Consider the following 12,866-nt stretch of genomic DNA (forward strand, 5'->3'; position numbering starts at 1 on the left):
GATGAATTACTAGCCCTGAATAATAATCAATTACTACTCCTTTCCAGTTGTCTTGGAGACCTTCCAACTAAATGTAGTTTCTGTTGCCTTTGAGACATCTGCTGGGTGTTCTAGATTAGAAGAGAGGACACTTGTGTAAATTGCTAAGACTTGAGCTAGCGGATCAGCCTCCCTGTGGGACAAGAGTGCTTTGCACTCACTGCTGGGGTGTGCACGCGTGTAAGTGTTTGTGAGTGTACGCAAGTGTTCTGCAGCATTCGGACAGAAGTTATATAGAGCTGTCTTCTGTGTTGCTGCCATTTAGAATGGCCCAGGTGAGTTTATTTCTATATCTTGGTGATTTTAGAAAAAGTACCACAGATGAGCACATGCATATGCCACATGCTATGTACACTTCATACATGCTGTTGTGTTCAAATGTTGAAAGAAACTCAGTACTCTCTGCAGCGGTCACATTGAGAGCCCTGGGGATTTAGTGTTCCCCTGTGCCATGCCAGCATGTATGTTAGGAGTGAGGGCAGGTTGTGGCCTCAGTAGTCTTTCCCATTCAGCCAAAGGGAAACTGTAATGTTTTTGGCCAATCATTTCCTGTCCACTTGATTTTGCTGGCATGGTGGCATGTCTGTTGGGATGAGGATTAAAAATGCAGAAGTCACTCTTGGCAGGTTATATTAATACTGTAGGCATCATTTACAGTTGGTTGTGTTTTCTGAGTTAGTTTTGCGTGTGTGGAATATTTTTTCCCATAAATGCAATGTTATGCGTGGTGATGTGATTAACGCTACCTGCAGAAAGTAATTACAGTAAGGTTCTTAATCTCTGTGAGCTTCACTTTTCTGGTGATGGAGATAACAATGCCTACCTTGTAGAGCTATTGTGAGGATTGAATTAATTTGTGCATGTCAAGTTCCGTGGACATTTTGCAAACAGTATTTCTTGGGGAAATGCACTCAGCTTTGTGGTGCAGTGCTGGCAGATGTTATCCCCCAGGAAGGAGGTTCAGAAGGAGGTTCACAGTTCAGGTCTGACATTGGTTTGCTTGGCCCGAGGGAAGGACGGGTTGGGTTCCTTTGCTGACAGTTTGCAATCTCACTTGGGGAGAGCATATGGTCTAGAGATCGTGGAGATATGGTTTCCTAGCTGTTCTTTCTGTGCATGGACTTTGCTTGGGGAGGTGGACTGGGAAGGAGGTTCAGTTTCGGCCAAAGCTTGGCCAATGGAGCAGTGGCATCAAGGCAAAAGCTCCTGACGTAGTGGGAAGGAGCAGAGGTTATGACATTTTGTGAGGCCGCTGAGGGTCATTTCTCCAGCAGTGCCAAGAACCCATCTGAAACATTGTCCCTCATTTAAACCCATTCCTTTTCCTCTCTCCTCCAGCCGCAGACTGTGGCCAAAATGGAGGTGAAAACATCACTTCTGGACAACATGATTGGAGTTGGAGATATGGTTCTCCTGGAACCTCTCAATGAGGAGACCTTCATCAACAACCTCAAGAAGCGTTTCGACCACAATGAGATATATGTGAGTATAGGGAGACCACGTGTGGTGTTTAGGCTTCGCATTTTGTGGCAGACAGAAGGCTTTTCTACCTCACTCTTTTTTCCCCCCTCTGTTCCTTAGAGACCAGAGGTACTTGTTTATCCCTCATAGAGGTTTTTTTTTTTGGTACCAGGGATCGAATTTGGGACCTTGCATTTGTGAGGCAGGTGGCGGCACCACTGAGCTAAATCCCCGGCCCCCTTATAGAGTTTTGAATGTTTGCTGACCCCCTCTTTCCCAAGGCACAGTCTTGCACTGGAAAGGAAGGGAAGAGTTTAGTTCCTACTCTTTTTTTTTTTTTGTCGGGGATCGAACTCGGGACCTTGCGCTTGCGAGGCAGGCGCCGGAATGACTTAGTTCCTACTCTTGGAAGAACATCTGTTCAGAGTCTTCCTGAATAGGATTAGCAAAGTCTAATCATTGAGAAAAGCTACTCATTAAAATTCAAGACAGTAAACTTTCCAAAAAGATGTGAACCTTCTTGACATGTGTCATTAGGAGAGTCTATTTTACCACTTAAGGATAGGTGCTTGGTCCCTGGAGATGGGCTGGGCATGCTCTCAGTGGACACAGCAGTGCAGTTGTGTAAATGTATATACAATAACAGACACCTGCATTGCAAACATCCTCTGTAAAGGATTTCATAGTGCTGCTTTGGCAGGTTCTCTAGAGCATGAATAAAAAATACATTTCTAAGTGGCCTTTCAGGAGTTGAAATAAAACACAGCTCTTGCACTCGGGAGGTGAAAGTGTGCTCTTAACTCAGCCAAGGAAACACAGCCTTGGTTACCCATACGGGTTGCAGAGAAAGGAACAGGAAGGGAGGAGGGAAGTAGTTTCAGTGGGTTTCTGTCTTGTGCCTGAATTTTCTTTCCCTCTTTGAACAGTGCTCATCTGAAGAACTGGTTTATTGGTTCAGGGTTCGTTTTTCTGTCAGTTTGAGGAGGAAATATAAAGAAATAAAACATCATAACATGATATAAATAGGGGAACATATATAACTCTAATGGAACTAATACATTTTAAAAAGCATGTGCACAGTTATAAGTTGTATGAGTTTTCATCACGTATACCTTTCTTTCCTCCATATCCAGCTGTCTTAGTTCATCTAGGCTGCTATAGCAAAATACTGTACATTAGGTAGTTTGTAAACTGCAGAGATTTATTTCTCATGGTTCTGGGAATTCTAGGATGAAGGGGCTGATGGATTCAGTGTCTGCTCCATAAATGCCGTCTTCTCATTGTGTCCCGTGGTGGAGGGGGGCTGCTGTGTGCAGCCTTTTTTATCAGAGCCCTGATCTCTTCGAGCAGGCTCAGCCTTAGGATCTCATCACCTCCTGCAGGCTCCACCTCCTGAGCCATCATGTTGGTGATCAGCTCTCAACGCCCTGGTTTCCCATGCACACAACTCTCAGACCATAGCACCAAGCGCGTTTCCAGAAGAACTTTGGGCACAGTAGCTTTCGTTTGGGAATCGAACTTTTTCTTCTTCCTGACGGGGGTGTTGGCGGTGAGGGAGGTTGTAACATGAGATGTGTGAATCCTGCTTTTGGAATATTAATTTGATATCTGGATAGTAAACTGAGGTGTAGTTACAGAGGTTATTTAAAATGCTGGTCCACATGGAAGAGGTAGAAGCTGCTGCTGGAGAGCAGGGAAGTGGCATTGTTTGGTTTGGCACCAAGGCCTGGGGTCACCTTCTCTCCCTGGGTAGAGGTTCTGATTTCAGGTGGGGAAGCCTGATGGTTGTGCGGCTTTAATTGAAAGTGTGGTCTGATATCAAATAAAAGGCAGCCTTTAAATCTGGGGCTCCGAGATGCAGATAGGTGGAATTGATTATATCGTAACGTTGATCAGTTTTCTTTTTGGCTCTAAGAAGCACAGTTCACTTTTAGATGAATTGAAAATAGGATGGAGGGTGGAACATTAGGTGCGCTGAATACCTGATTTGTTGTGGCCACTAAAAATAAAACAATCCCTCTTTTAACAAAATGCCAAGTGTTAACATTCATGAGTCTTCAGCAGACACAATGTCTGGGTTTCAGCCCTCCATAATTTTATTTTCTAAACTAATTTTGGAATGCCCTTTCTGGTTATAAAATAAAAGCAGAAAATTAACTTTAGCTTCCAGATATTGATACCGATGAAAGTTTTCCACGGTACTGGGGCACTACTCTTTGCATAAGATGTGTCTTCATTGTGTTGAATTTAAACACACATCGTGTTAGGGGAGGCACTCTCTGTTTTCAGTTTTGTTTTTTTTTTAAAGCATATTATAGTGTAATGTCTATGGTATGACCCTATTTTCTTATATGGGAGGATTTCTGACTGTACAGCTTTGGGTCCCGTGGTGGGGTAGGAGAAGATATGGGAATGGGGAGAATGCTCTTCAGACCTCTGATTTGCGGGACTAGGCACATATTCCTTTGTAATCATTAAAATACTGCATGATAAATTTGATTACCATGCTCCCCAGCCCCAAATGTCACATGGCTCACCCTAAGGAAATCTATTTCTGGCTCTTGTTCTTTATAACATTCCTGCTTTGCTTTTGTTCGTGGGTTGCTGCACAGTTGTTTAGCCTAGTACCCAAGGCCATGCTAATAAGATGTGCAACATTTCACTGGCTTGTACCTCGCTTTTTTTTTTTTTTAAAGTTCTTTCTCAGAAAATGTAGATACAGTTAGAAAAATAATCTTGTAAAGTCTCATACCTTTGTTTTATACTTGGACTGACCATCTGGATGATTCAGGCCAGTATATTGAACCGTGATACCCAACTCAGACTTTTAAACGCTGGGTGCAGCCACAGCTTCAGCAGCCTCGGTGGAGAGCCAGCCGTGGGTCTCGAAACTCGTCCTCCACCCTGCCATCCGCCTACCTTTCCCCTTCCTCTCTCCCCATGTCAAGAAATGAGACCCAGACCTCATTTTGTGGTCCTCTCCTGGGGGCTGCTTTGCCCTGGATGTGACTTGTCCAGTTGACTGCAGCCACAGCCCCTCGTGGTCTGTGGATGTGCCCTGGCTGCCTCAGAGGGGCCCTCCTATGATCCTGTCGCACTGAACCTGAAACGCGAGGTGGGAAGAGGCTTTTTGAATCTGGTGAGAACATCAGGTTGTGTTAGGTTGTGTTGATTGCAAGTGGCAAACACCCAGCCCAACCTGATTTCAACAGTAAGAGGAGATATCTGCTAGGCCAGATGTAGTTATGCTTTCAGAATCGATTTGACCTTGTAGCTCTCTGGTGTCCTCCAGGACTTCATGCGTCAGCTGCTGCCTATCCGCGTCTGCATTGCTTCCACGGTTGCTGGTACATTCTGGGCTTTGCTTCCACATGCCCTGCTCATGGGCATGCATGCATTCCCAGCCAGAGTCCTGAGGCTGGCTCTGGTGGCTCCAGGGAGGCTGTGGACTTGTGTGGCCACCTCTATCCGATGGGCCAACTTTTTCTAAAATAGATGGGCTGGCTGGGAAGGAGTGGGGAGCAGCTGAATAGATCTGTCCACACAGCAGGAAGAAGGAAGGAGACTGTATGCTGAGCAGGCCACCTGCTGTGAACCCCACACTGGTTTGGTCATGCAGTGTAGTTTTATTGAGGCTGGTACCATGCTAAAGGGTGTGCCTGGTGGGAAGCAGAGCACAGGGCTTCCTGGACTTTTCTGCTGGTGGACTTCTAATGGTAGAAGGAATAGTAGGTTGTGCAACAGAGTTGAAGTCTATCAGCATGCTGTAGGAAAGTTTTGCTGACATTTCTGCTTCCAAAAGCAACTCAAGAGTCCTCTTCTGTAATGCAGTGCATATGGTTTATTTTAACATGATACAGTCTTTGCAGTGAATGCATGCTCTGGAATTTCTATTCTTTGCTTGTAGGTTCACATAGTGGTTTAAATAGCACTGGGTTGGTCCCTAGCTGTTTCGGGCCTTGCAGAGTCCCTAGAAATGGGTCAGTCACAGATGTCTTCACAGGAAGGGCTCTGGCCCTTGCGGCTGGAGAGGGTGGAGAGCCAGGTGGGGGACACCTGGGTCAGATACTTTGTTTGCTTTTCTTAAACCCTCTTGGTGGAGCGTGGTTCAAGCTGGGAGCAGCTGCAGGATGCGCCATGGCTTGGCAGGCTCTGTAGGGTCAATAGCTGGGAAATGCTGCTCCTGACATTCCCGAGAGTGCTATTCTGAATGCTTTCTGTCCTTTGTCAGACCTTCTTCTGGCCTCCCCGTCCACTCTCAGGCTGGATTGCAGGGCTGGCAGGATTTCGTGTGGACATCTATTGTCACACTGGGGATGACCGGGCACAGACCCAGCCAGATGCATTCTGTTTTTAGGATGACTGGTCAGGACTGCGGTTCTGCTCAGGAATAGGAAAGCTGCAATTTAGGAAGAACAAGGCCCAGGAGGACAGATTTGGAAATGAAAGAACCAAGGTGTCTGTTCCCTTACAAGAAGTATTTCTGGTGCCAACCACGGTAAATTTAGTTTGTTTTCTATCTGAATTGTTAGGTCGAGGATCATCCAAATGCAGAGGTCTGAATTAGTCCAATTTTAGGATCTTGTGTTAAACTAATTGTATTTGTGTCTGCTTTGAAAGTCTAGTAAAAATTGTCTTAAGTTTTAGAAATTAGTAGAATTAGGATCCTCATAAGAATGGAATCACTTGTACTGTTTATTTGGTTTAAATACTGCAAAGCTGGTTAACATATATTTATTTGAAATTTCAAAAACACTTTTCATTTGTACATATGATCACCCCTACTGTACGGGTATTACTTATATTCCTGGGAATATTTATTTTTGCCATTAATGAATTATGTTTTCCTTCCTGCCAAAAACTCGGCCACACAGCTTAGCACCTTAGGCTAACGTGGTATGTCTTGTCACTGTTTATGCGGGTCAGGAGTTTAGGCCTGGCTTAGCTGTCCGAGTCTCTGCTCAGGGTCCCACCGGCTGTGAGGAAGCGGTCACCTGAGAGTCCAGCCTTGTCCAAGCTTAGGGGCAGTTGGTGGCAGGGATCAGAGCTGGAGTTCAAAGTCTAAGTGTGTGTTATCCTGACTATGGAGCTGTTCTCTAAGTTTTTGGTTTTTTATTTTAAAATTTCCTTTAGAAAAGTCTTGTTAAAAAAATAGCAAAATTAACACTTTTGAACAAAATTTCAAACAGTACAAGCATTACGTGGCATGAAAATGTGGTTTTCTTCTATTGGTGGCCCAGGCCCCTTCCCAGAAGTTATAGCGGTCCGGAGGGGGTGTGTGGTTTTTCAGAGTATGCTCAGCAGTCATTCCTGCCACATCCAGCTCACCCAGGCCAAGCAGGGAGGAGAGAGGGTGACAGAAGCCCCCGGAGGGGTGCACCCGGGTCTGTCGTGTGGGAGCCCTCTGCCCACAGCAGCACCTGGCCAACTGCACTTCCTGGAGAGGTGGCCATGAAGACAGACGTGGCAAACCAGTGCCCTGTGCTTCCCGGAGTGTGGCTGGTGTTGGGCATGCAGACACAACTACAGAAGGCCTGATAAAGATGGTGCGAAACAGTGAATTGGGAGGCCCAAGACAAACGTTGTGTCTAGCTTCTGAGCACAGTCTATCTCTTGGACACTTGTGTAGTAAGAGTCATTTTTGTCAACAGTTTATCAGTCATGCCCCAAACAAGCCTTCCTAAAACCTTTGGTGATTGGAGAATTGCTGCTTCTTTGAATTGTCCGAGTGGATACACATTTTTCTGTTATGTACTAACGAGTTATTTCATCATTCAAGCCCAGTATAGTACTGGAAATGTCTGTATGTTTATAATATATTAATTTAAATAATCTGGATAAGCCATATGTGAAATTCAGCTGGAAGGAAATTAAGACCTGGCAGGAGTCTCTTTTCTTGGGAGCAGTGTGGTGGCACCAGGGAGTGAAGTCCTCTTGTCCGTGAGACCCGGTGAAAGTCCCTAAGCTGGTCGAAGACTTTTCGGATTGGCAAAATGATAAAGGGTAACAGTGAGCATCGATTCTGTCTTTACTGGTACCAGGTGCTCTTGAAGTATTTGACACGTTTTGGTTCATTTAATTCTTATGGAGTCCTTTGTGGTTCAGGATTTTAAATCATCTTCATTTATACATGCTAGAAATGAGGCTCAGAAAGGCTGTGTAACTTGTCCAGGGTCCCACAACAGGTAGGAGATGGAGTTGGGATTTGCATTTATGGACTCTGGCTCCATAGTTCCTGTTTTTCACGATAGCCCTCCTCATTTTACAGTTTTCCGTGAGCATTAAATGCTACCACTGATATGAAAGCCTTCTCAGTTTGAAAAATATTTGGGTATGATGTTGAATAATATGTAGGATTTGGAACAAGGCAGTCTCACAATGATCTGGACAAATAATGGAAGTGATAATCGATATTCCTGGCATGTATTAAATTAGCACTCAGCCGGGCGTGGTAGCACACACCTCCCAGCACTTGGCAGGCTGAGGCAGGAGGATTGCCATGAGTTTGAGGCTAGTCTGGGCTACAGTGAATTCAAGGCCAGCCTGAGCTACACAGTGAGACCCAGCCTCAAAAAAAATTAGCACTGGACAGTGAAGGAACTAGTGAGAAGGGGAATAAGGGCTTTTGGTTCTGAAGTCACGCATGGTCCCAGTGCTTGCAAGTCTTAGGACAGTGACTGCAACAAGGGGATGTTTGCCCCTCTGGACGGTGGGAGATGGTCTTGGAAGAAGAGTGCATGATGCTCATGTATGTGGGTGATTGACAGCTGCTCTTGGCCCTTCACCTTGATGAGCATAAGGTGGAGGAGAAAGAGGAAGCCATTCAGTTCTGCTTTGGGAGGGGTGGAGGTGGGCTAGACCCTGGGCATCATGGGAAAGGCATGGGCTTTTGGCATACAGAGTGAAGTTTGAGTCTGGCACTCACAACCACTGCAACAATTGCAAGTAATCCTATCCATGAAGTAGGCATTGTGATGCTTGTTGAGTTGTGGTGGGGATCTTAGTCTCCCGTGGACACTCAGTAAGAGGTGGATACAATATGGCTTTTCTTCAAGGTTTCGGCCCTTAAGGTTTTCTCTAGCTAGATTTGCTTAGACTGTTTTCTGTTGCTCTAGCAGAGTATCTGAGACTGTATATATGAAGAGTAGAGATTATTTGGCTCATGAGTCAGGCGGGTCTCAACAGCACTGTCTTAGCCTCCTGGGGAGGGTCTCCTGGCTGTGTCCTAACAAGGCAGAGTAGCAGAAAGGCCGTGGCCAGAGTAGCAGGCGAGATGCCAGTGGGACCATTGGAGCAACTCTGTCCCGGGAACTAACCCGTCCCTGCCTAGGAGTCGCCCGTCAGTGACCTTCGTTAAAAAGGCTCTCAGCTCACACAGCCACACCTGGGACCAGGCTTCTGGGTGTGGAGCCGCTGGGGGACTCACTTGGGCCACCACCAAACCATGCGAAAGTCTTTCTTCCCCTCTTCCCTGCCGTTTGTGTTTCCCTCCCACTCTCCTTTTCTCTTTGGCGTTCATCCCACAGATTTCATTTTTGTTGTGTGACCACTTTGAGTTAAGCACATCACGCCATTTTCAGGGCTTGCAGGAAGCGGTGTACCCGTGAGGCAGGACCACTGTACCCTGGCAAGGAGCTTTGCTAGGTCTGGAGAAGGGCGCGTGTTCAGAAAAGACTTGTCTGGTTGCAGAGTGTTTCTAAGACGATGTGATGGTATTATATCATCCTGCTCTAAAATAAAGGTTGCCTGGGGTGATATTTTTAGCCTGCATTTCAGAGTGGCATGAAGCTCATATATAGTTCTTTAATTTATAGTCTGAAATGACTGGCAGCCCAGGAATGAAAGATGGTAATTTGATGGCAGTGCAGGCATGTCTCAGACGGGACCAGAGCAGCTTGCCCAAAGATGTCTCCTGCAGCGTGGTTTACACGACTCCTGGGCCTGTCTGTGGCCAGAGGTGTAAGGCACAGGGTGGGTCAGAAGATGAACAGACTGAGAAGCATTGGAGAGAAAGCCCCAGCAGAGGCAGGATGCTGGTGCTGACAGTGTGAGAGCCGCACGGTGGGCTCTGGGCAGGCAGGCTGTAAGTGTCTGGGAATCTGCTGGCCACGGAGGAAGTGAGGGCAGCAGCATGGGAAGCGGGACAGACAATAGGACGCGCTGATGCACTCTCGTGGGTCCCACTTCGGTAGCGTGGAGAAGGTTTCCAGGGTTTTCTGTGTGTGCTTGTGAATTCCCAGAGCTTGAAGAATCGAAGTTTTCAGTCCTAGCACTCAGCTTGGCAATGTGAGCCGAAACGCTGCCTTTCCCCCTGAGTGGGACCGTGGGTAAGTTCTCTCAACCCCGTGCCCCAAGCACTTTGCCTGAAAAGATGGGGTGCGAGTAGTGTCAGACACTGAATAGCTTGCGCAGCATAAATGCGCTTCTCAGGCTGGGAGTGTCTGGTGTACATGTGTGACTCCAGTTTTGACGCTGTAAGTACTGGTAGACACTTATATCTATCATTGATCGTACATCTGTAATTTTCACCTGGGCCGTTTTACACAATTCTGAACTGTTTAAAACAGCCAAAGCATTTGGCAGGCCACAGTATGTCTTAACACAAAACAAGACAAAGTCCCTTTCCAAGGAAATTTGGTAAGTCTCACAGATGACAAGTTAGAAACACCAAGGTACATGATATATTAATGTTTTGTGACCAAATCCAAGACCCAGGAAGAGGGTACAGTCTTTTCCATGATAAGAATAACTTCTTGTCATGTGTGAAGATTCCCACCAACTTGTCCCACATAGTCTTGTTCCCAGTGTCCCAGAAGTTTAATGACTTTCCTTCAGACGAACCTCATGTGCGCATCTCATAACTCCTCAGGTCCTACTGTTTTGTAAGAGTCTTCAAGACTTTGGCGTTACAGGAGCTGTCCATTCAGCGAGGGGAGGAACATATTTCATCTGTGTGGTTGAATCCCCGTTGGGTGTTTTACAGCGGCCAGTAGATTCACATGGAGCCCCACTGTGTAATCACGACAGGTCCTGTTTATGAAGCACTTGCTCTGTGTCTGCTGTGTTTCGTGCTTTGGCATGCAATCTCATCCTCAAAATTAGATGAAGGAGGAATTAGTATTTTTCCCATGTGTGAGAGGAAAGTGCGGTAGGGAGAAGTTAAATAATGTGCCCAGCTTCACACTGAAGTGAAAAGTTCCCAGATCATTTGGAGCCACAGTTTATAGTTTTCCATATAGATCTGAAGTAGGACTGATAGGGTGAGACATAGGATCTAAATGAAGAGCTTAAATACCCGTAAGTGAGGGTGATCTGGATTCCAGTTCAGTTATTTCATCATCAGATTCCCAGGCAGCACACCAACTTTTACCTTAAAACTGCTCTCTGATGGAAGCTCAGCCTCTCTACAATTCCTCCTGTCTGTCTGTCTCTCCCTCTGTCTCCCTCCTTCTCTTCCCTCCCTCCCCTACTTCCCTTTCCCTGACATGGCTTGGGTAGGCCTTTGTGTTGCTGACCATGGTTTGCTCTAATTTCTCACAGCTGTCAGAATTTCTTTCCTTCTTCAAACTGAGCATGTTCCATTGTGGGTATCTGCCATGTTTCATTTTATCCATTCACCTTTCCCTGAACCCGGGGGTCACCCGGTTGGCTATTGTGAATCATGCTGCTGTGCACATGGGTGTATAGAGAACAGAGTTCCTGGCACTCATACCTTAAACAACATTGAAGGAGACACATGTGCTGTCTTTGAGGGATGTTGCTTTATCAGAGTTACGTCCATCCTTTGGGTACACCAAGTCCTCTGTCTTCCCCGGAGTTTCCTGGGCCTCTGCAGTTTCTTCCAGATGCAGAGCACTCGTTCAGGCAGTAAACTTGAAGCCTCTTTCATCTGCTTTAGTATTGGGGTAGTGAATAACCCTTAAGCTTTGTTTCACTGTCAGGAGGCTTGATTCCTCATCTATATTATGAACTTCTCAAGTGCATCGATACATGGGAGTGGTGGCTTCTTCCATTTCCTGGTATGGCTAACGTGATGAAACTGGGGCCCTTAGTAGATTTGTTGCCTGCTCGTTAAACTCAGTGTGTGATTGTTCAGTTTGATTGTGTAGCCTTGTGGTGGATTATTTCTGAGACCTGGCCCATTCTGGATTGAAATTGTTAATTACATCAGAGGGCCACTGGGACTTAGAGGACTCTCACACCTTCTTCAGTATTTCTTTGAAGTCACTTTAGATGAAATAATTAGAATTAAATGAGATATTTAAGCAAATATTGGCTGCTACTTTGCCACTTTCTTGATTTATTTCTCTGACGTTAAGGGTTGCTGATGATTAAATCTTTTCTGTTGAGATGAAAACTTTTCCCTGGGTGAGAAGGTGCTTTTCTTCCTTCTTTTGTTCATTCCTGGAGGCACAAGGATTTCAGCATTCCTTAGCTGGCCCAGTGGCAGGCTGTGTCCAGCAGGGTAGTGCTTCCTGTACAAAGGCTGAAGATATCCTCTAATTCAGCATCCTGGAAGGAGGCGTTCATTTTGGACTCTGTTTTCCAGATCTTCCCCCTGTTCCTAGCAGACAACCTAGATTGTGTGTTCTACGGAAAAGAGAACCGATTCTGGGCTCCTTGTCCTAATACACAAGGTGGGCAGGTCTCCCCTTTTGTGCCATTGGTATGGTCATTCAGTTAGAGAATTCATCGCTGTCTCATGCTGAGTCAGTAAAAAGGTGCTTAACTAGATATTAATTGCAAGCACTTTAATGGATTGGGGATGAGTTTTTAAGGAACTCTGGAGATAAGTAAACAAATATGCAAATTCATTCTGAAGAAAATAATGAACTGCAGTAGGGTAGGCACATGGGATACCTCGGTAGAGCCCCAGCAAAACAGAAGCTTAAAATACCCATTTTGGAAGAATTTGATCTTTCAAAAAAAATCAAAGTAGTCATCTGGTAAAAACAGGTCATTATAGGGTTTCATGACATGTATTTTATAGTTTAGTTATAATTTTATTTTTAATTTCACATGGGGAATTGAAATGTCAACTTTCAGGCTGTAGGGCACCAAAGATCTTAATATTATCCAGAAAGAGCTACAGTATAAATGATGTGAAATTATTCTGATTCTGCTGTGTGTGTTGACAGTGCTAATGTTTATCCTGGGGCGTGGAAGAATAGTCTGTGTTACTGAGACTTGCAAGATGTTAAAGCTGTGCTTCACCATTTCACTTTTTCTTTAGACATCTTCCCCAGATGAACTAAATGTGTCCTTGTTAGCAAAAACAGTCTGCTTTTTCTCATTTTGGCCACTGATTACTGTGTAGTTGTCTTAGTCACTTGTCCTGTCCCTGAGACACAATACCTGACATCCAC

At 45.5% G+C, this 12,866-nt stretch overlaps 1 protein-coding gene across 8 annotated transcripts in view; it reads left to right on the forward strand.

Annotated features, from left to right (window-relative positions):
- The window catches only part of Myo1b (myosin IB), a 157,933-nt gene that overhangs the window by 30,566 nt on the left and 114,501 nt on the right, over positions 1 to 12,866 (forward strand). For all 8 annotated transcript variants that reach the window (XM_087202659.1, XM_087202658.1, XM_087202656.1 and 5 more), the window contains exon 2: positions 1,378 to 1,521. In XM_087202659.1, coding sequence (XP_087058785.1) covers positions 1,396 to 1,521 — 126 coding nt within the window. In that variant the 5' untranslated portion in view covers positions 1,378 to 1,395. The remainder of the gene's footprint in view (positions 1 to 1,377; positions 1,522 to 12,866) is intronic.

This window comes from Heterocephalus glaber, unplaced genomic scaffold, assembly GCF_053883595.1.
Source record: "Heterocephalus glaber isolate CG9 unplaced genomic scaffold, H.glaber_assembly_v1.0 deba00001778, whole genome shotgun sequence".
Lineage (NCBI taxonomy): Eukaryota > Metazoa > Chordata > Mammalia > Rodentia > Bathyergidae > Heterocephalus > Heterocephalus glaber.